Below are 16,352 nucleotides of genomic sequence, written 5' to 3'. Positions count from 1 at the left end.
CAGTCATGTTCTCTCTTTGTTCACACTCACTCCCCCTTCTCTCAGTCTCCCGATTCCTTCTTTTCCCCTCATTCTTAGAAATGTATGTAAGTAAAAGACATGGCGGTGTTACATTGACAAATTGATATACTTGACATGTAGTTTTCTGTTTAGCTCCCGTCCCATGGGAGGGTGTTTATGATCCGTACTGCAGCCTGCTGTCAGTGGATGACTCATGTTTTGGCTTCACTTTTGGCTATTTCTCATGCTATCCATCTCATGCTTTCATGTACACTCACTGGTCAACAACATAACAAGGCTACTTGTGCTGCACACTAGCGTAAAACCGTCTCTTGATGTTGGTGAGTTCTTTGTTTCCTAAAATCCTCTGCCAGTTTCGTAGTCTTTGTGATGTTGAGTTTCACATGATTCAGTTCACACCACTCCACAAAACTTTCCACCACATTGCTGTGCTCAGTTTCCTGTCTCCTGCTGACACAGCCCATAATACCCGAGTCACCTGAAGAGTCCCAAGTGCAGAGCATGAATAGAAAAGGAGACAGGGCTGTCTTCTTAGGTGCCTGTGTGCTACGCACTATTCAGTCTAACATGTTGCACTAAGCCTCCCATACTGACCTGAGGTAGTTAGCAATCCAGGCCACTATAGTGGAAAGTCCATCTGCATGTCCGCTAGCTTAATAGAAGAAGAAGAATCAGCTTTATTGACAGTATATATATTTTTACATACACACACTGAATTCGTCTTCTGCATTTGACCCATCCTTAGTTGAACACACACATGCAACACCTGGCAAATTACATGCAGTGAAACACACACAGGAGCAGTGGGCATCATCAAGCACCCGGGGAGCATATTGGGGGGTTAAGTAGCATATTGGGGGGGTTAAGTGCCTTGCTCAAGGGCACATCAGCCGGCTAATGAAGGGGGGGACCATTTTTCACATTAATCACTCCACCACACCCAAATTTTTCCTGGCGTCCGGTGGGGGAATCGAACCGATGACCCTCCGATCACAAGTCACTTCTCCAACCTCTAGGCCACGGCTGCCCCGAAAATAAAGGTCAGATCTTTTTTATTATTATTTATTTATTTACTTTATTAATCCCAAGATGGGAAATTGCTTTTCTGCATTTAACCCATCACTGATTGAAACACACGCATGCAACATACAACATGCAGTGAAACACACACAGGAGAAGTGGGCTGCAACTATCAAGCGCCCGGGGATCAAATTGGGGGTTAAATGCCTTGCTCAAAGGCTAATGGAGGGGGGGAGCATTTTGCGCATTAATCACTCCACCACACCCAATTTTTTCCTGCCTGTCCAGTGGGGGAATCAAACTGACAACCTTCCTATCACAAGCCGCTTCTCCAACCTCTCGGTCGCGGCTGCCCCCTTTAATACTGAGGAGGGCAGGTCATATGCATGGGAAACATCAAAAAACATGACTCTCATAGTGCTGCCTGCCTCTTTCAGACTTATGCAGCAGAGAGATGATCGTGGCAGTTGATGCAGCAGAGATGATGGTATCTTCCACTCCACAAAATGAATGTTTTTAATGCTAACATGACACTTGTGACATACTGACCGCTGATCCTGCTCCCAGAATACAAGTATAGTAATTTAATACAAAGAGACATTCATTTACTTTCCATAATGGATGGATTAAACAAAAGGTCATTTGGAAATATGCATAAATTCACTTTTAATGTGTGCAAATTGAAGGTGCCAGTGTTACTGTTGGTGTACTTTGTCATTGATTGGAGTAGCCTTGGAGCTCTGGTTGTGCACAGAAAGCTTATTTTCTTCTTTCAGGTATTGTTAGTCACTGATGTTATATCAAAAAGGGAAGTTGATGATTCATTCAGCCTTTCTTCACAAGCCAGCACCAAACAAAAACAGCACACTTGAAAAATTCTTATGAAAGGTAGTGATTTATGAGTGACTATACAAAAATGACAGTCAATTCAACGCCTCCAAAAGTCAAGGACTCCTACTCAGGTTTGTGACAAGAGTTACGCATAGGCGTTAATACGAACACGACTGCAGTCGCTAAAAAGAAGTACGGTCACACTTTTCATCAGTGTCTCTCAGAACTTTTTTTTATTTCCCATGCATAGTTTGGACAAGAGTGTAGTGAAATGAAAATAAAAGATATGGAAATAAAAATTCTGACATTCATTGTGATTTTTCTCCATTATGGACCGGACATCAGATAATCATTAACAAGTTGTGTTTGGAACCAACGAGAAAAAAAAAAAAAAAAAAAAAAAGATTTTCTGTAAGGGTTAAAATCTTCAAAATCTGAAAGTCCTTCAAGGTAGAACAATGGCACATTTTTTATGGGGCAAAGTTCTGTATAACATAAATACAATACAAAAAACTCCCTAAAACTAAAACATTCAGCACATTTTTATACAACACAGTGCAATTAAATGGGGTTGAGTTTAAAGGATGATGTTCCAGAACTTAGTTCCTTAATTTCTGACTAGTTGACATGACTTTGTGACTTTCTTCTGCTTATTCTCTCTCATCTTAAGAGCTCAGAGAGATGGACCAGCACAATTGTAAACACATAGTAATAAGAGGTGTCTGGTACAGCGCTGTTTCAAACCACAGCAGAGCAGAAAATCAAAGCAGTAATTTTGCATCTTATTTAAAATAATAATAATGATAATAAAAAAAAATCCTTCACTTTTACACTTGGATTCCAGTTTTGGGAACAGACAAATAACAGGATAACGTTTAATGCTATGATAATAAACAAAGGTCCAGATCTGTCCTGTGCTGGTGGCATTACAGTTAGATTGATGTGAGCATTTCCCTTCAGTATGAGAGGATTGGCCTCAGCTCTTGCACACTGACAAGAGTAAAATCCTGAGGAAAAACTTTATTGTTTAGAATTTGGAGGAACAGAAAGACCAAATTGGTGACAAATTCAGCTTTTGGTTGCCATATTGGCTATTGCCAAGTTCAATTTAATGTCTGGATGTCTGGGCCTTACAAAGCTTAAGATGAGCCATCTATTGGTAAGTGTGCATCAATATTGGGAAAAAAAACTATTTCACAGTTCTAGTGAACACTGTATTGCAACTGCAACAGCAGCATGGGAACATGTGGGGTAAACTGTGTGTGTGAGTATGTGTGCATAAGTGAGAGAGCAATAAAGTGAGAGAGGAAGAGCACAGTCTCTCTCTCACACACACACCATGGACCACAAAAAGTGATTATTACACATGTGCTTACTCTACTGTGTGAGGTGCTATACTCAGATGTAACTATTACCTGCTATGCCTTCATTACCGGAGAAACACAGTGATTTTTTAAAAAAAAAACAAAAAAACAAAACAAACAAAAAAACAACCTTCTAATAAGATGTGGATTAGACACGAAAACATTGATGTGTTTTGTGCATCTTTCAGCATAGGTCTGAAATGGGAGTTTGCAACAAAGAATCTAAAGCTGGTCATAGTTTGCACGATATGGAGACCGGTAATTAGGACAGGCTTTTGATTGAAATTTTGGAATTTGTACAACCCTAAAATCTGGGAGGCTACATCATTCTCACCAAAATCTAAACAAAACAATATCAGAAGTGCTCTCTTCAACTTTATGATGTGAAAAGCTAAGTGAAGAGGCTATTCTGATCTAATGGTGTTGTTAATCAGCAAGGTACAAGAGGGGACTTAAAATGAACACAGCGCTGGTTTTCAAAACTCACCATCAATTAAAGACTACATAAACAGAACACCAACTGCTAATGTGATAATAAAGTTCAATGTGATTCCAGTGATTACTGTGAGAAGATATTACATATCTACACTTAGAAAATACACTTCAACACACCCGGATCCAAATAGTTCCTTCCAACAGTATGAAAAATATACAAATAAAAAATACAAATACTCTCAGACGCCAGGTAGGTAGTTTTCTGTTGACATGAAATCAGTGAGGACTAAGATAGAAGATATATATTTCACATTTTTTTCTCCCTTGCATTTTAAAGAGAAAATAAAAAAATTGTGTGTATGAAAGAAAAGAAAAACGGTCTGTTTTGAAATATTATCCTTCAGTAATTAGTAACATTGTGATACTGCCTAGTTATTTTTCAGCTAAAAACGCTTTTGCTTCCCTAGTAAGCAAAAAGGAGCCAGTGTTGAAACCAAAAGCATTATAGAATTCTTTTCTTTTTTTTCAGACATCATACACTATGCACAGATAGTAAAAACATTAACAATGATCAAGTCTTTTCCACACAACATGGATGATCCCTCTGTTTAGGTCTGGAACATTAAGAGCTCAGGAAAAGACGGGAGAGTCATCACACTCAGCATCATCATCATCATCATCACTGAATCGCCATCAGTCAGAAATACCTCCAACAGTCAAAATCTAATTACTGCCATTATGAACTCACTTGAACAGAGAGACAGAAAAGAGGTTGCTGACATAGTTTTTTTTTTTTAACGTCCCATAATGCAACATACTGTGAGGCCTGGGAGTGGTAAATGTTTAATTGCAGATAGGGGTACTAAGACAGAGAGTGATAAAGGGGACGAGGGCACACCGGTGTGTGCAGGTAGAATCTGTCTCACCTCGTAGTGTACTACAAACTTTGACCCATAGGAGGAGGAATATCAGTTAACATATGTTAGTAACACCACCTGCAGAGTCCACTGTGGAGCAGCTGGGCATCGGGCCCTGCCAGGTGAGTAACAGTCATTCATTGTCACTGATGATCATGCCAGCTGAGTGCCATTTTTGCACCCATGTGGGAGGCCTGGCAGAGCAGGCCGTCTGAGCTTCTCGGAACTTAGGAAAGAAAGTCTCCACTCAGAAAGATAAAGAGAGGGAAGGGGAAGAGGATGAAGAAAATTACTTGGCTCACTTGACGTGTTCGGCACTGTGGGAAGAGCAGTAGTATTTCTTATGAGCTATGAATGTGGAGAGGCTGCTGAACTTGATGTTGCAAAGCCGACAGAAACGGGAGTTACCGTTCTGGACAGGAGAGATCACCGTGGTTTTAGGGCCGGAAACGGGGGCAGACTGGGGAGTGGGGACAGTGTGGGAGGTCACAGTAGGGGTGGCCTTGTTTGGAGGGTGAGATGATCCCACCGTCTCCCTCAGGATCTCAGGCACAGGTGACAAAGACAGAGAGGGAGCCCTTGGGGGAGACACGGGCAGAGGTGAACTGGCTAAAGGTGATCCTTCCCCAGCTGAAGGGCTGCCATTTACCAGTGGGGAAACAGGAGAGGTTGTACTGCTCCTTGCTTGTCCATTGATGCTGTCTCTGTGCACTCGGGAGACCAGTCTTGGCTGACCAGTCGGGGTAGTGGAGGTGGTTGCAGTAGCTCCATCACTCGGACTAAGGCTAGGGCTGTGGCTGACTGTACTGCTTGGCTGGGGCAGGGCTTCCTGCGGTGGCTGAATGGTTACAACCAGGCCGTGGGTAGTCTTGAAGTGCTCCATTAGATCAGAGGTGATGAACCTGTTTGGACAGTATGGGCAGATCATCTGAGTGGAACCAGTCCCTACACTTTTGGCTCCAGCTCCTGGGGTAGCTGCAAGTGTGGTGGTCGCATGAGGCGGAGGTGTGGTATTGGAGGCAGGCAAGGCAGAGGGGTGAGGACTTGGTGATGTTCCTTGAGCCTGTGTAACCCACTCAGCAGGTAGAGCTTTAGCCTCCATAGGGTGCAGAAGATCTGGGCGTTCCTGCTGAGGCCTGCTTTTGGGAGAGGTAGACGCCGATCTCTTAAGCCTCTGAAGCTGCTCCAAGGTGTGGGGTTGGAGGGTGGTGGCAGGGCAATAATATGTTTTATGAGCCAAGTAGTTCTCGATGCTGTTAAAACTGATACTGCAGGCGGTGCACTTGTGATAATCACTAAGAGGCAGGGCAGGGAGAATACCGCTACTGCTGTGTCGAGGAACTTCTCTAAGACGTGGCCTCTTGCTCAGATCAATCGGGCCATCTCCTTCTGGACTGGAGCCGCCTGCTCCGCTGGGAGAAACTTCTTGTTTCACTGCCAAGCCCAGAATGGAGGGAGATGGGGCAGAGGCAGCAGCAGTGGCAGCAGCAGTGGCAGCAGCAGCGGCAGCAGCATTCGCTAAGGCTTCAGTCCTGGCCATGTGAATCTCGTACATCTTCTTCCTCTTGCGTGTGCGAATGGGCTGAGGAAGGAAGGCTGCTGTGCTGGTTGCCTTAGACATGTGAACAGATCGCTGGTTGGATGGGTCGTGGCGGGACGCACAGTAGAAGCGTTTGTGAACTGTATAGTTGTCATGACGGCTGAAGCGGATGTTGCAGGCTTCACAGAAGGTTCTATTGGGATCATCTTCTAGGTCCTCTGCAGAACCACTAGCAGGACTCTGGCTGCCCTCGCTTGCTCTTCCTCCACCACCTCCAACACTTCCACCTCCACCTTCCCCTTCAGAAGAGGATGATATTCCCTCTCTCACTACAGGGGTTTCAGTGTTCACTTCCACCACCCTCCTAGATTCTGCTGCTCCACTCCCTGAAGGAGGGTCAGAGTCGGTGGGAGAGGCAGAGGCTGCTCGACTTGCTGCTCCATCCTGAGGAGATGTGGTCGAGCCAAGTGCCCCGCTGGAAGGCACTGTTGCTGGGGCTGCGTCCCTTGTTGATCCAGGGCCTGAAGCTGAGTTTGCAGCTTCTCCGTGGTGCCTACTAGAGCAGTACAGCCTCTTATGTGCATAGAAGTTATTAATGTTGTTGAAGGTGATATCACACTCAAAGCAGGTGGCTCCTTTGTGAGGCGGAGTGGCTGTAGCTGTAGGTGCAGTAGGTCCAGAGGGAAAAAAGGCCGCTGGGTTGTTCTGAGGAACTGTTTGGCCCTGTTTCAGACGGCTGTGGACCATTTCTGACATTTTAGCCAGTATCTCTGAAGCCTGAGGCAAAATGGCTGCCTCAGGATTAAACATGTACTGAGGCAAGAACATTGCTCCTCCTGGAAGAACTGACCCTGCACCTCCCACATGGGCGGGGCTAGAACCAGGAGTGGGACTAGTTGGTTCTGCCTTTACAGTTGTGGTGGATGGACTCTTCGGAGAATCTGATGTCTGACACGAGGAGGCGGCGGTTTGGCCTTCTTTTGTTTTTCTCGTTGCTTCTGAATCTCCCTCATCTTCACCAACCACCGTGTCTTCTCCGTTCTCCTTAACTTCCATTTGCCGCTCTTCTGTCTCTGTATCTGAATAAGGCTCCTCTTTGATCTTTAGGTCATTGGTTTGGGCATCAGTGGGACTATAGTCTCGAGGCGTGGCTGAGCCGCCGTTTGCTCCTGGGCTGGATGAATCTGGCTTAGGGACACAAACCAGGGGCTCCTTCTCCTGGGGAGACAGCTGGAGCTGGGGGTGGTCAACTGATGATGGGGTACTTTGACGAGGGGTGGGGCTTCTTTCGGCTGGAACCCTGACCTCTAGGTGGGTGCGTACATGCTGCTGAAGCTGGGCAGGGGACTCAGAATTGTGGCCGCACACTTGACACTTCAGCACCACACCAGTGTCTCCTGGACTGAGACCTAATAAAGAGAGTATACAATACAGTATAGTACAGTAGTACAGTACAGTACGGTAGCTTACATTTACATGGATTTAGAATAACAAGATTTCAGCCTTGAACCCTGACACATTACTGTATCATCATACAGTCAAATCCAAGTAATAACAACTCACATGATAAAAAGTTTTCACAATGATGACTTACCAGTGGAAATGGGCAGCTTGGGAAGGCCTGGTCCTGGGGAGTAGACCTCACTGTGAGATCCAGGCTGGCAAACCATGTGGCTCGTGACCAGGTGGCTGTAGAGGATGTCCCTGGTGGTGGAGACGAAGCCGCAGCCATGACACACCCCGTTCAGTGTGTCTGTGTGAACCTTAAGGTGACGCTCACAGTTTGCTTTAGTGGTGAAGGCTGACAGACAGATTAGACAGACAAATGGGCGCTCACCTGTGGAAGCACAGAGGACAAAAAATAAGTTCATCTACCAGACAACCTGATGAATTTGTTGAGGAAGTCACACTGGTCAAGTATCTACATACTAGGCCTCAAAACTGTTGACTCTTTGTCTGTCTGGCATATGAACAAATCTTGCTCCTACCACTGTGTGTGCGCATGTGGATCTCCAGCGAGCTGGCACTGGGGCAGCTCTTGTTGCACTGTGGGAAGGGGCAGATGCGTTCGTTGGGGTAAGACTCCTTGGGTTTGTCTTGTGGTGGGGATGAGGCTGCGGCCGGCTGCTTCTGACGACTGGCACAGTAGTACATTAGGTGTGCCTGCAGGTTCCTCTCACTGCGATACCAAATCCCACAGTCCTTGCATGGGAAAATGTCCTCTGATAGACAGAACATAAATTTAGAGTTATTTGACGTTAACAGAAGCACAACAAATCAGTATTGGTTGAGCAACTTGTTAAGTACCTCAAGTGCTACATTTGGCTCTAATTTTAATCTAATAATTGTTACCTGTACCCTTATTAACAATGTGCAAATATATCAAAAATTTCTGTGTATATCATAGAAATCATAGTCTGACATACATAAACACACACACACTTACTACAAGTATCCAAGGCAACAAGTTATAGGTTCTGATTACGCATTTAGGTTATTTTTAACAACATCAAATTATTTGCTGCGCTCTTACCAGACGTACGAATGTATAATTATCCAGGATGACTGGCAATGTTCAAAGTAAATCTTTTTCAGTTTGTGTTTGGGCAACAGCCACAGACACCAGTACAGCACATGGCCAGTATGAAACTTTAAGGTGTAGCAGCAGCAGGAGGGAACATACAGTTGAGCAACAGTGATGACTATTAAAGAGCTGCAGTGTCATCTTGTGGCCACAGAGAACATTACAACTTTAAGAGAAATAGTAAAATAAATTAAATTATTAAATAGTAAACTACAGTATATTATAATGGCCTTCAGGAACCAGCTAACATTGGTGTGATCAGAAAAACAATGCTTAGATAAAAGCTATAAAAGCTGACAAGACAAAAAAGTACAAAAAAAAAGTACAGCATGAAAGATGAGAATCTAGTGATATACTACAGAATATGTATATATGTATATTATATATACACACTACCAATTCCAGTTTTTTATTGAAAATTATGTCATTTAATGTCTCATTGTACTCTTAAATGTACTCGATGGCATACAAAAATTCTGCGTGATGAACTGAAGATTTCAAATTTTGATTCAACAGTCCATAACACCTTCTTCAAGTCTTAAGTAGTCCATTGGCTGTGTTTCATGGCCCAGGCAAGCCTCTTTTTCTTATTCTGACATGACGTCTGTCAGAGTTTCCCCCAGTATCTGAGAGCTACCTGATGGTGAAGGAAACTGTACTCACTTACACCTTGACTTTTTCGAAATTTCTTTGCAGGAATGACCTACATTTTTAAGTGTTATGATGGTCTGTCTCTCTTCAGAATCAGAATCAGAATTCCTTCGATTGCCTTTTCTTGCTATTTCTATAGCAACACGCTACTTTGTGCAGTACAATACTGTTCCAATACTGCTCACAAGGGTATAGCACCACAGTGTGTTCCAACAAAAGTTGGGACATCTGTGGGAATTGGTAGCACATCTATATGTATAGATACCTAGTAGTAAATATGTAAGTACTTTTACAAATTAAATATTTATGCATATTTTTCTGTTCCTGATGTGTGTATACATTATTTTGGCTGACTCTGTGTGTGTGTATATATATATATGAAGTATCTATACTGCAAACAAATTTAAAAAATATTTTATGCCTTAAATATCACACTCACTGTTAACAATGGCAGTAGCCAAAATGGCGGCCATGCCAGCTTGCTGCGGGAGAAGCTGGATGTCTGAGCGCAGTGCTGCTGGGTATAGCGGTTCCTCTTTCACCACAGGTTGTTTCTGGGTGACAAGGCTGAGTGGAGGAGATAGCTGGGCCAGCGGTGTAGAGGAGCCCGGAGGGGTTGATAGGAAAGCCAGAAGGCTTTCACCTGCTGCAAGCTCCCTGGTCACCTTACAGAACAACTCCTCACCTGAAAACACACAGGTTCATGTGTAATCCTTGGTAGATATGGTAACAACAAACTTTTGCTTTTCATACTCTCTCAGTTACAACACTGAAACTATTTTTCCGATAGATAGGAGACATATTGACTTGTCATAGCAGGAACCACAAAGTTTAATTTAAGTTACTTTATTAATCCCAAGCTGGGAAATTACTTCTCTGCACTTAACCCATCACTGATTGAAACACACACATGCAACATGCAACACGCAACATGCAGTGAAACACACAGGAGCAGTGGGCTGCATCATGCGCCCGGGGAGCATATATTGGGGGTTAAGTGCCTTGCTCAAGGGCACATCAGCTGGCTAATCAAACCAGCGACCTTCCGATCACAAGCCGCTTCTCCAACCTCTAGGCCACGGCTGCCCCCGTTGGAACTAATATCACTGATGATGGCTCATCGGTGAGCACACAAGGAAATTTCTGGAACTGACATACCTGAATGTAATAAAGCTATCACTAATCAAATCTGAAATTAATTATTTAAAAGTTAAGTTCAGCAGAAATTAGGTACTGAATGATGTACACTCCCCCAACCCTCAATAATGAATTTGAGGAAGGCATTGACACCTGATTAAAGGGTATCAGCAACAGACTGGGTCTGTACTGGGCAACAGGAAAGATGATGCATGAATTCAGAAATTCAAGGCAGCTAGAAAACATTATGAATGGTTCACTGGAATATAATGTACGTCACAAAAACATACTGAGGTGTTCTCTGCTATCAAACCCACCTTGGCTGTAGATTGAACAGTTGGCAGCTGAGGCTTCAGAGGTCAGAGGGAGCAGAGTAATCCAACAGTTTGGATCTTCACACACCACGGTCAACCTTGAGTTCTGCACATAAACAAACACAGAGAGAAAAGGTGATGAGAATGAACACAACTCATCAAAGCTGAATTATGCAGTATGTACTGAAGCAGAAAGTTTATCCTCACAATGTGTGTCTAACATGGTGCAAAGTAAGATTAAAGATATACGGAAAAATTTGAGAATAATTTTTTTTTTTTGGTAATTGTCAGTGAGTTTGATGACAGTACCACATTTCATTTTTAACAATGATGTCAAATACACCAGAAAAAAAGGTATTGGTTTGTTACTTTGAGTGCTAAAACAACAGTTTCAGCCAGTAACACTGCATCGTCGAGAAGGTGTAAATATAATTAGAGAGTAAAAAAAAAAAAAAAAAACTATCTAGCTATCCAGGCATGTCATTGGCCCCAAATCAATCTCAAAGTTTTCACCCAAAAGGCCAAAAAAAAAAAAGGGGGGCAAAAGGCATGTGAGTTGATCTCTTGTGTAACAGCCCACAAAGTACATTCAAAGAGGCCATGTGTTGTCAGTTACTGTTGCCATCCTGTCCATGCATCCATTATCAAGGATGAACTGACAGTGCAACCAATCAGAATCATGTGCGTTCAGCCAGACCACGGTATGAATAATAGTAACTGTAAAATATCTTTTGATCAACAAACAACTTGTAAATGCCACTTTGAAATCTGACTCACTGATGACATTTTCACTATTTCTTGATATTAAATAGATCATCCCTTTAAAACTCACCCACGAGCTATGAACAAATGACAGTCTGCCGTGCATTGTATCTGAATTATTTTAACCACAGGGCACTTTAGACACATTAGACACCTTTGTTCACTTTCTCCACCCTCCCTTCATATCCCCAAAACTGTTTTAAAACGGAGACGCTCTTAAAATACATTCCATTGTCACTTTCAATTGTTCATTCTCTTCTTTAATTGGACTGCTTTACTGTATGCAGGCCATGAGATAATAATAAAAAATAAAATGAATAAAAAAAACCAGAGCATTAATTGCTTTCAATTGGGGATACACAGTAACACGGTACTGTCCAGTGTGTGGCCAGTGGTAAACACTCATTTCTAAAAAGAACGCCAGCGAGCAGAGTATGATTACAACCCAAAAAGGAAATGAGGAAATGAGGGAAGCATGGACTGAACAAAGCTGTGTAGATAATACAGGACGAGAGAGAAGAAAAGAGGAGAAGAAGAATAAAAGAGGAAGAGTAGAGACCCCGGGAGAGGGTGAGAGAAGGAAGAGAAAGAAGATCTGATGAGGTCGAGAAGCTGCTATTCAGCCGACTGCCATAATAAGATCCACAGTGGATACACTGAACAAAGAGTGGAGAGTCAACATCCAGTGTCTGTATGTGTGGAGGTATGAGAGAGAGAGAGAGAGAGAGAACACGTAAAACACACACACACACACACCCACACACACACCTGTATATCCTGAGAATAAGCTTTTCTTTGTTCACATGAGCCACCAGGAGAATTCCCTCTGATGATCACTCCCAGGACGCAGGCTTATCCCATGTCTCCATGACACACACACCTTTTTTCCCCCTCACATACCACACTCTGCCACTCTCACCCTTTAACAAACAAGTTTTTTAACCACAAAATTGCGTAAAATGTCAACTTTAAACATCCCATCATGGTCAGCAAATACCATTAGACATCATCTCATCCAATAATCTCTTAATTAGCACAGTTTCTCAGTGAACTGGCGAGATGATTCATCTCAGAGCCAACTCGTGTTCTCCACTCAAGTGTCAGCTCGTTCCCTCAGGCAGACAATAGAGGGTTCCTCTAAGCAGGCACGACGGTTTCAAACATTCCTTTGTCCCTCTGTCTATTAAAGCTCTTAACACCACCTAGGTTCAAAGATGTGGATGCTGTAGGTGATAGCTGTTTATTTACTGATGCTGTACCGTGTGTGTGCTTTTTCTGATGTGGGTATATGAAATTGATGGATGAATGTTTTAGTTGCTTTTATTTTACTGTGATTTTATATTGCAGACACTATGAAGTCCAAGGCAAGTTTGTCAGGAGAGCTTTCTACCACATGTAGTATCGTGCTAAATTTCCATTCCATCAATATAGCAAACCTACTGTTCATTATTATTAATAGAGGTACTGTAAACACCAAAACTGCTGGATTCCACCTACCTGTCCTGCAGATAAAAACTAGATTTTTTTTTTTTTTCCGGCTTTAAAAGAGCAGTTCTGCATTGACATGTAAAGATAAAGATTTCAATATACTTTTCTTCTATATTTTGAAGAAGTGTTATATACTTAGATTATCCCAAATGTTTCCAACAATGTTCAAATCCAGATAAATCTGTTTTTAAAAAAAAAGGAAAAAAAGGTAATGGTGCATTTCATTTAGAACCTTCTTTTCTTTTTGTGGACGTGAAGACATGGTTCAGCTATTCTGGTCTATTTTCTTTTCTTACGTTAACTCATGTAAAATAATAATAAAAAAACTTTTAATATACTGTGCATGTCCATGCAATGGTAGATACTGTTTTGTATCAAACACAGTAAGTCTTTCATGCAGAACTGCACAATGTCCACCAGAAGGCAGCATTCTCCCAGTACTGGACCTGAGAGTCCTCCCATCACACTAACATAGCAGTTACTGTCGATAAGGGTCAAAGTTGGCATGATGGTGTATGCTGCTTGTTTGAAAAGTTAGTTGGAGCAACAAGTCTCCTGCTGTGGCCTGGGTGTTACATTATATGACTGGCATAATGTATCTGATGTATTATATTATTTTTGTATTCCAATATAAAGTTAATCTTGCCCAAAAAATGTCAGTTGTTTCAGATTTTTTAAAATTGCCCGTTTTTAACAGCTAATTTCTACCTACACTCCTATTTTTACTTTGCATTATCAAAACTGCTGCATTTAAAGACAGACTGATCAGTGTGGCAATAAACCTCCAAGTGAGTGGTAAAGGGATCCAACAGGGAAACTAAGCAATGGATAGCATAATGTGGGGGAAAGCCAGAGAAAGCCAAGAACAGGAAGTGTGTTTCACACAAACTGGCACATTTCATGCATTTGGACAAAAAATGACGATGCACACTGATGAGTATTCTCATTGCATATGTATCTGACCTCCATTCTTTCCATCTGTAATAAATGGCCAAAAACCTGGTTCCCTTCCCAGTTAATTCTTCCCAAAACCCCCCTCATTAGGGGCAATACATACAATTTTCTACATTCATTCAATGAACTTGATATTTTTCATCTCTATCTGTATAAGGTGCAGGTGAGGAAGTATGTGCAATGGCTTGTGACTGTAGCAGTTCAGTCACAGTAGAACATTCAGTACCGTTTTAGATATTTGGATGTTCATTCATGTTCATCATGTTCATCATTTAAAATAAAACAATTTAAAAAGGGTTACATGCCAAAAAACACAAGGAATGAATGGACTATGACATCAAATGGCCACTAAATTCCACTAAATTTAATTATAATCCATTAATAGCCTAATAGATATTCTAAGAAATAACAAATTTTAAAAAAAAACACAAATGAGACCAAAAATATGACATCACTGATCAATAAATGAAAGACTGCACTGATCCATATGTTACAGTATATCAGTACTGCATCCTGCCATTCCACAAGCAGTCTGTCTACCTGTGTAGAGTGGAATCAGACAATCATGAAATATCAGAAGATGGACGCTGTCTTTGGGGCGGCTTGGGAAGACAGTGAGGAGAGAGAAGGGAAGGACAGAAGGAAGGAAGCCTCTCAGTACGTTGAAGATTGAGGCAGAGCGTATTGGATTTCATGGGGAACTAGCGCTGATGTGGAGATATGGCTGCTTTTGTTTTAATTTGTAACCCAATGCTGGAGCCGTCTGAGCTGTAAGTACTGCTAATTTGTTTCAGACTAATTCATCACGGCCACAGCTTTGGAATTCACCATGATAGGGCAATGGGGAGAGCTCAACACGCAAGTGGAAAACACACACATGCATGCACGTGCGCGTGCACACACACACACACACACACACACACATAAACAAAGCAAGAGAAAAAAGAGAAATACACACAGGCTCTATCTTCAAAGATCCAAAATATTAAGTAATTACTCTTATGACTCACTGTGAGTTTGATAATCTGCCATCTTCGCTTATTTGAGAATTAAGTCACTCTCATCCATTTCTCCCTGATGAACTTTCTTGTCTGACCACCACTACGTCGATGTTTTTATTCATGGTAAAGTCAGAGGTTTACTGTCCTCTAGGAAAAAGAAACATGACAGAGAAGGTAATGATCCAACTTGATGTAACACCATGGAATACCTGATATCTGTCCAAAGACATCATAGCAGCAGCTAAATGTCTTTTAAACCTACTTCCATCCTGAAAATAACTAGGGGAAATTTCTAGGGGAAATGCTCAAAACTGTAAACTGCTTTTAAGATCTTATTTCACTTCAGAAAACTTCCTAATCCCATATCAGCGCTCACATAAACAAGCAGAGTCAAGTAGAAAGAGCCCCTCCAGCCAATTGTAGCTCAGGATCAGATGTGAAGACAGGAAGCCTGAAGGACTGAAGGAAAATGTTTTTATTTAGGGGTTCTGTCTGTTGACACACTGAGATTCGGGAAACACTGTAGGAGCTACAGTAGCATGTAAATACTGCATGTGTTGGCATGTTAAACACGCTGTGTGAAAACTCAGAGATCACTTGGAAATCTTGTCATTCAATCAACATGTCTTCAGTGTGTCCACAGGTGGATTTAAAGTAGATTAGAGATGCTGTTGGCTTAACTTTGAGAAAGCAAAGGTCTGGATTTAACTCACAGAACTAAATCCTAACATGACCAAACACATGCTACTTTACACACTTTACAGTCACAAATCTACATACAATACAGCTTCAAATGAGACCATGAGAATCAGAGAGGCTCTGCAGGATCAGACTGTAGTTTTGAGAGTGTGTGTGTATGTGTGTGTGTGTGTGTGTGTAATTAACCAGGTCAGTATAGAATGCAGATAACAGAGGTGTGGGGGTGAGTTAAGGAGAACGGAGAATCCACGAGATGGTATTAAAACCCTTTTCATTTCTCTTGATCTCATGCCAACCTCAGTGACTCAAATGGCCAACAGGCACCTGAGGAACCAGTGTGCACCAACAAAGAGTCAAACTACGCTGCTCTAAAAAGTTTTGGAGAAGCCAAACAGTGTATTCCACCAGAGCCAAGTAATGAAAACACTACAAACCAGGAGAATGGACTATACACATTAAAGTAAGCAGTGTCCTGCTGGGACTGTCAGGTTTGTTTCTTTGTTTGCAAAAGTACTGACATTTACCCAACCCTAAAAGATCGAAGTGCTTCTTTACTTAAGAGTTACTCTTTAATTTATGGGTGAATATTCAGGCTGTTCAGTGTCACCCAAACTGAAGTGTGCAACAAAAAGGA

The 16,352-nt window shown here is 42.2% G+C and overlaps 1 protein-coding gene across 1 annotated transcript in view; it reads right to left on the bottom strand.

Annotated features, from left to right (window-relative positions):
• Positions 1–2,082: 2,082 nt before the first annotated feature.
• zfpm1 (zinc finger protein, FOG family member 1) overlaps positions 2,083–16,352 on the bottom strand; it is a 92,903-nt gene continuing 78,633 nt past the window's right edge. Inside the window, exons 5-9 of the mRNA XM_046395455.1 lie at positions 10,818–10,920; positions 9,803–10,048; positions 8,117–8,350; positions 7,723–7,965; positions 2,083–7,537 (exon numbers count right to left, since the gene is read on the bottom strand). Of these exons, the coding sequence (XP_046251411.1) occupies positions 4,887–7,537; positions 7,723–7,965; positions 8,117–8,350; positions 9,803–10,048; positions 10,818–10,920 (3,477 nt within the window). The 3' untranslated portion in view covers positions 2,083–4,886. The remainder of the gene's footprint in view (positions 7,538–7,722; positions 7,966–8,116; positions 8,351–9,802; positions 10,049–10,817; positions 10,921–16,352) is intronic.

The sequence above is a fragment of the Scatophagus argus genome, chromosome 7, assembly GCF_020382885.2.
Source record: "Scatophagus argus isolate fScaArg1 chromosome 7, fScaArg1.pri, whole genome shotgun sequence".
Taxonomy (NCBI): Eukaryota; Metazoa; Chordata; class Actinopteri; family Scatophagidae; genus Scatophagus; species Scatophagus argus.
Note: the sequence above shows the minus strand (reverse complement) of the source record. Positions and strands in the feature narration are given on the sequence as shown.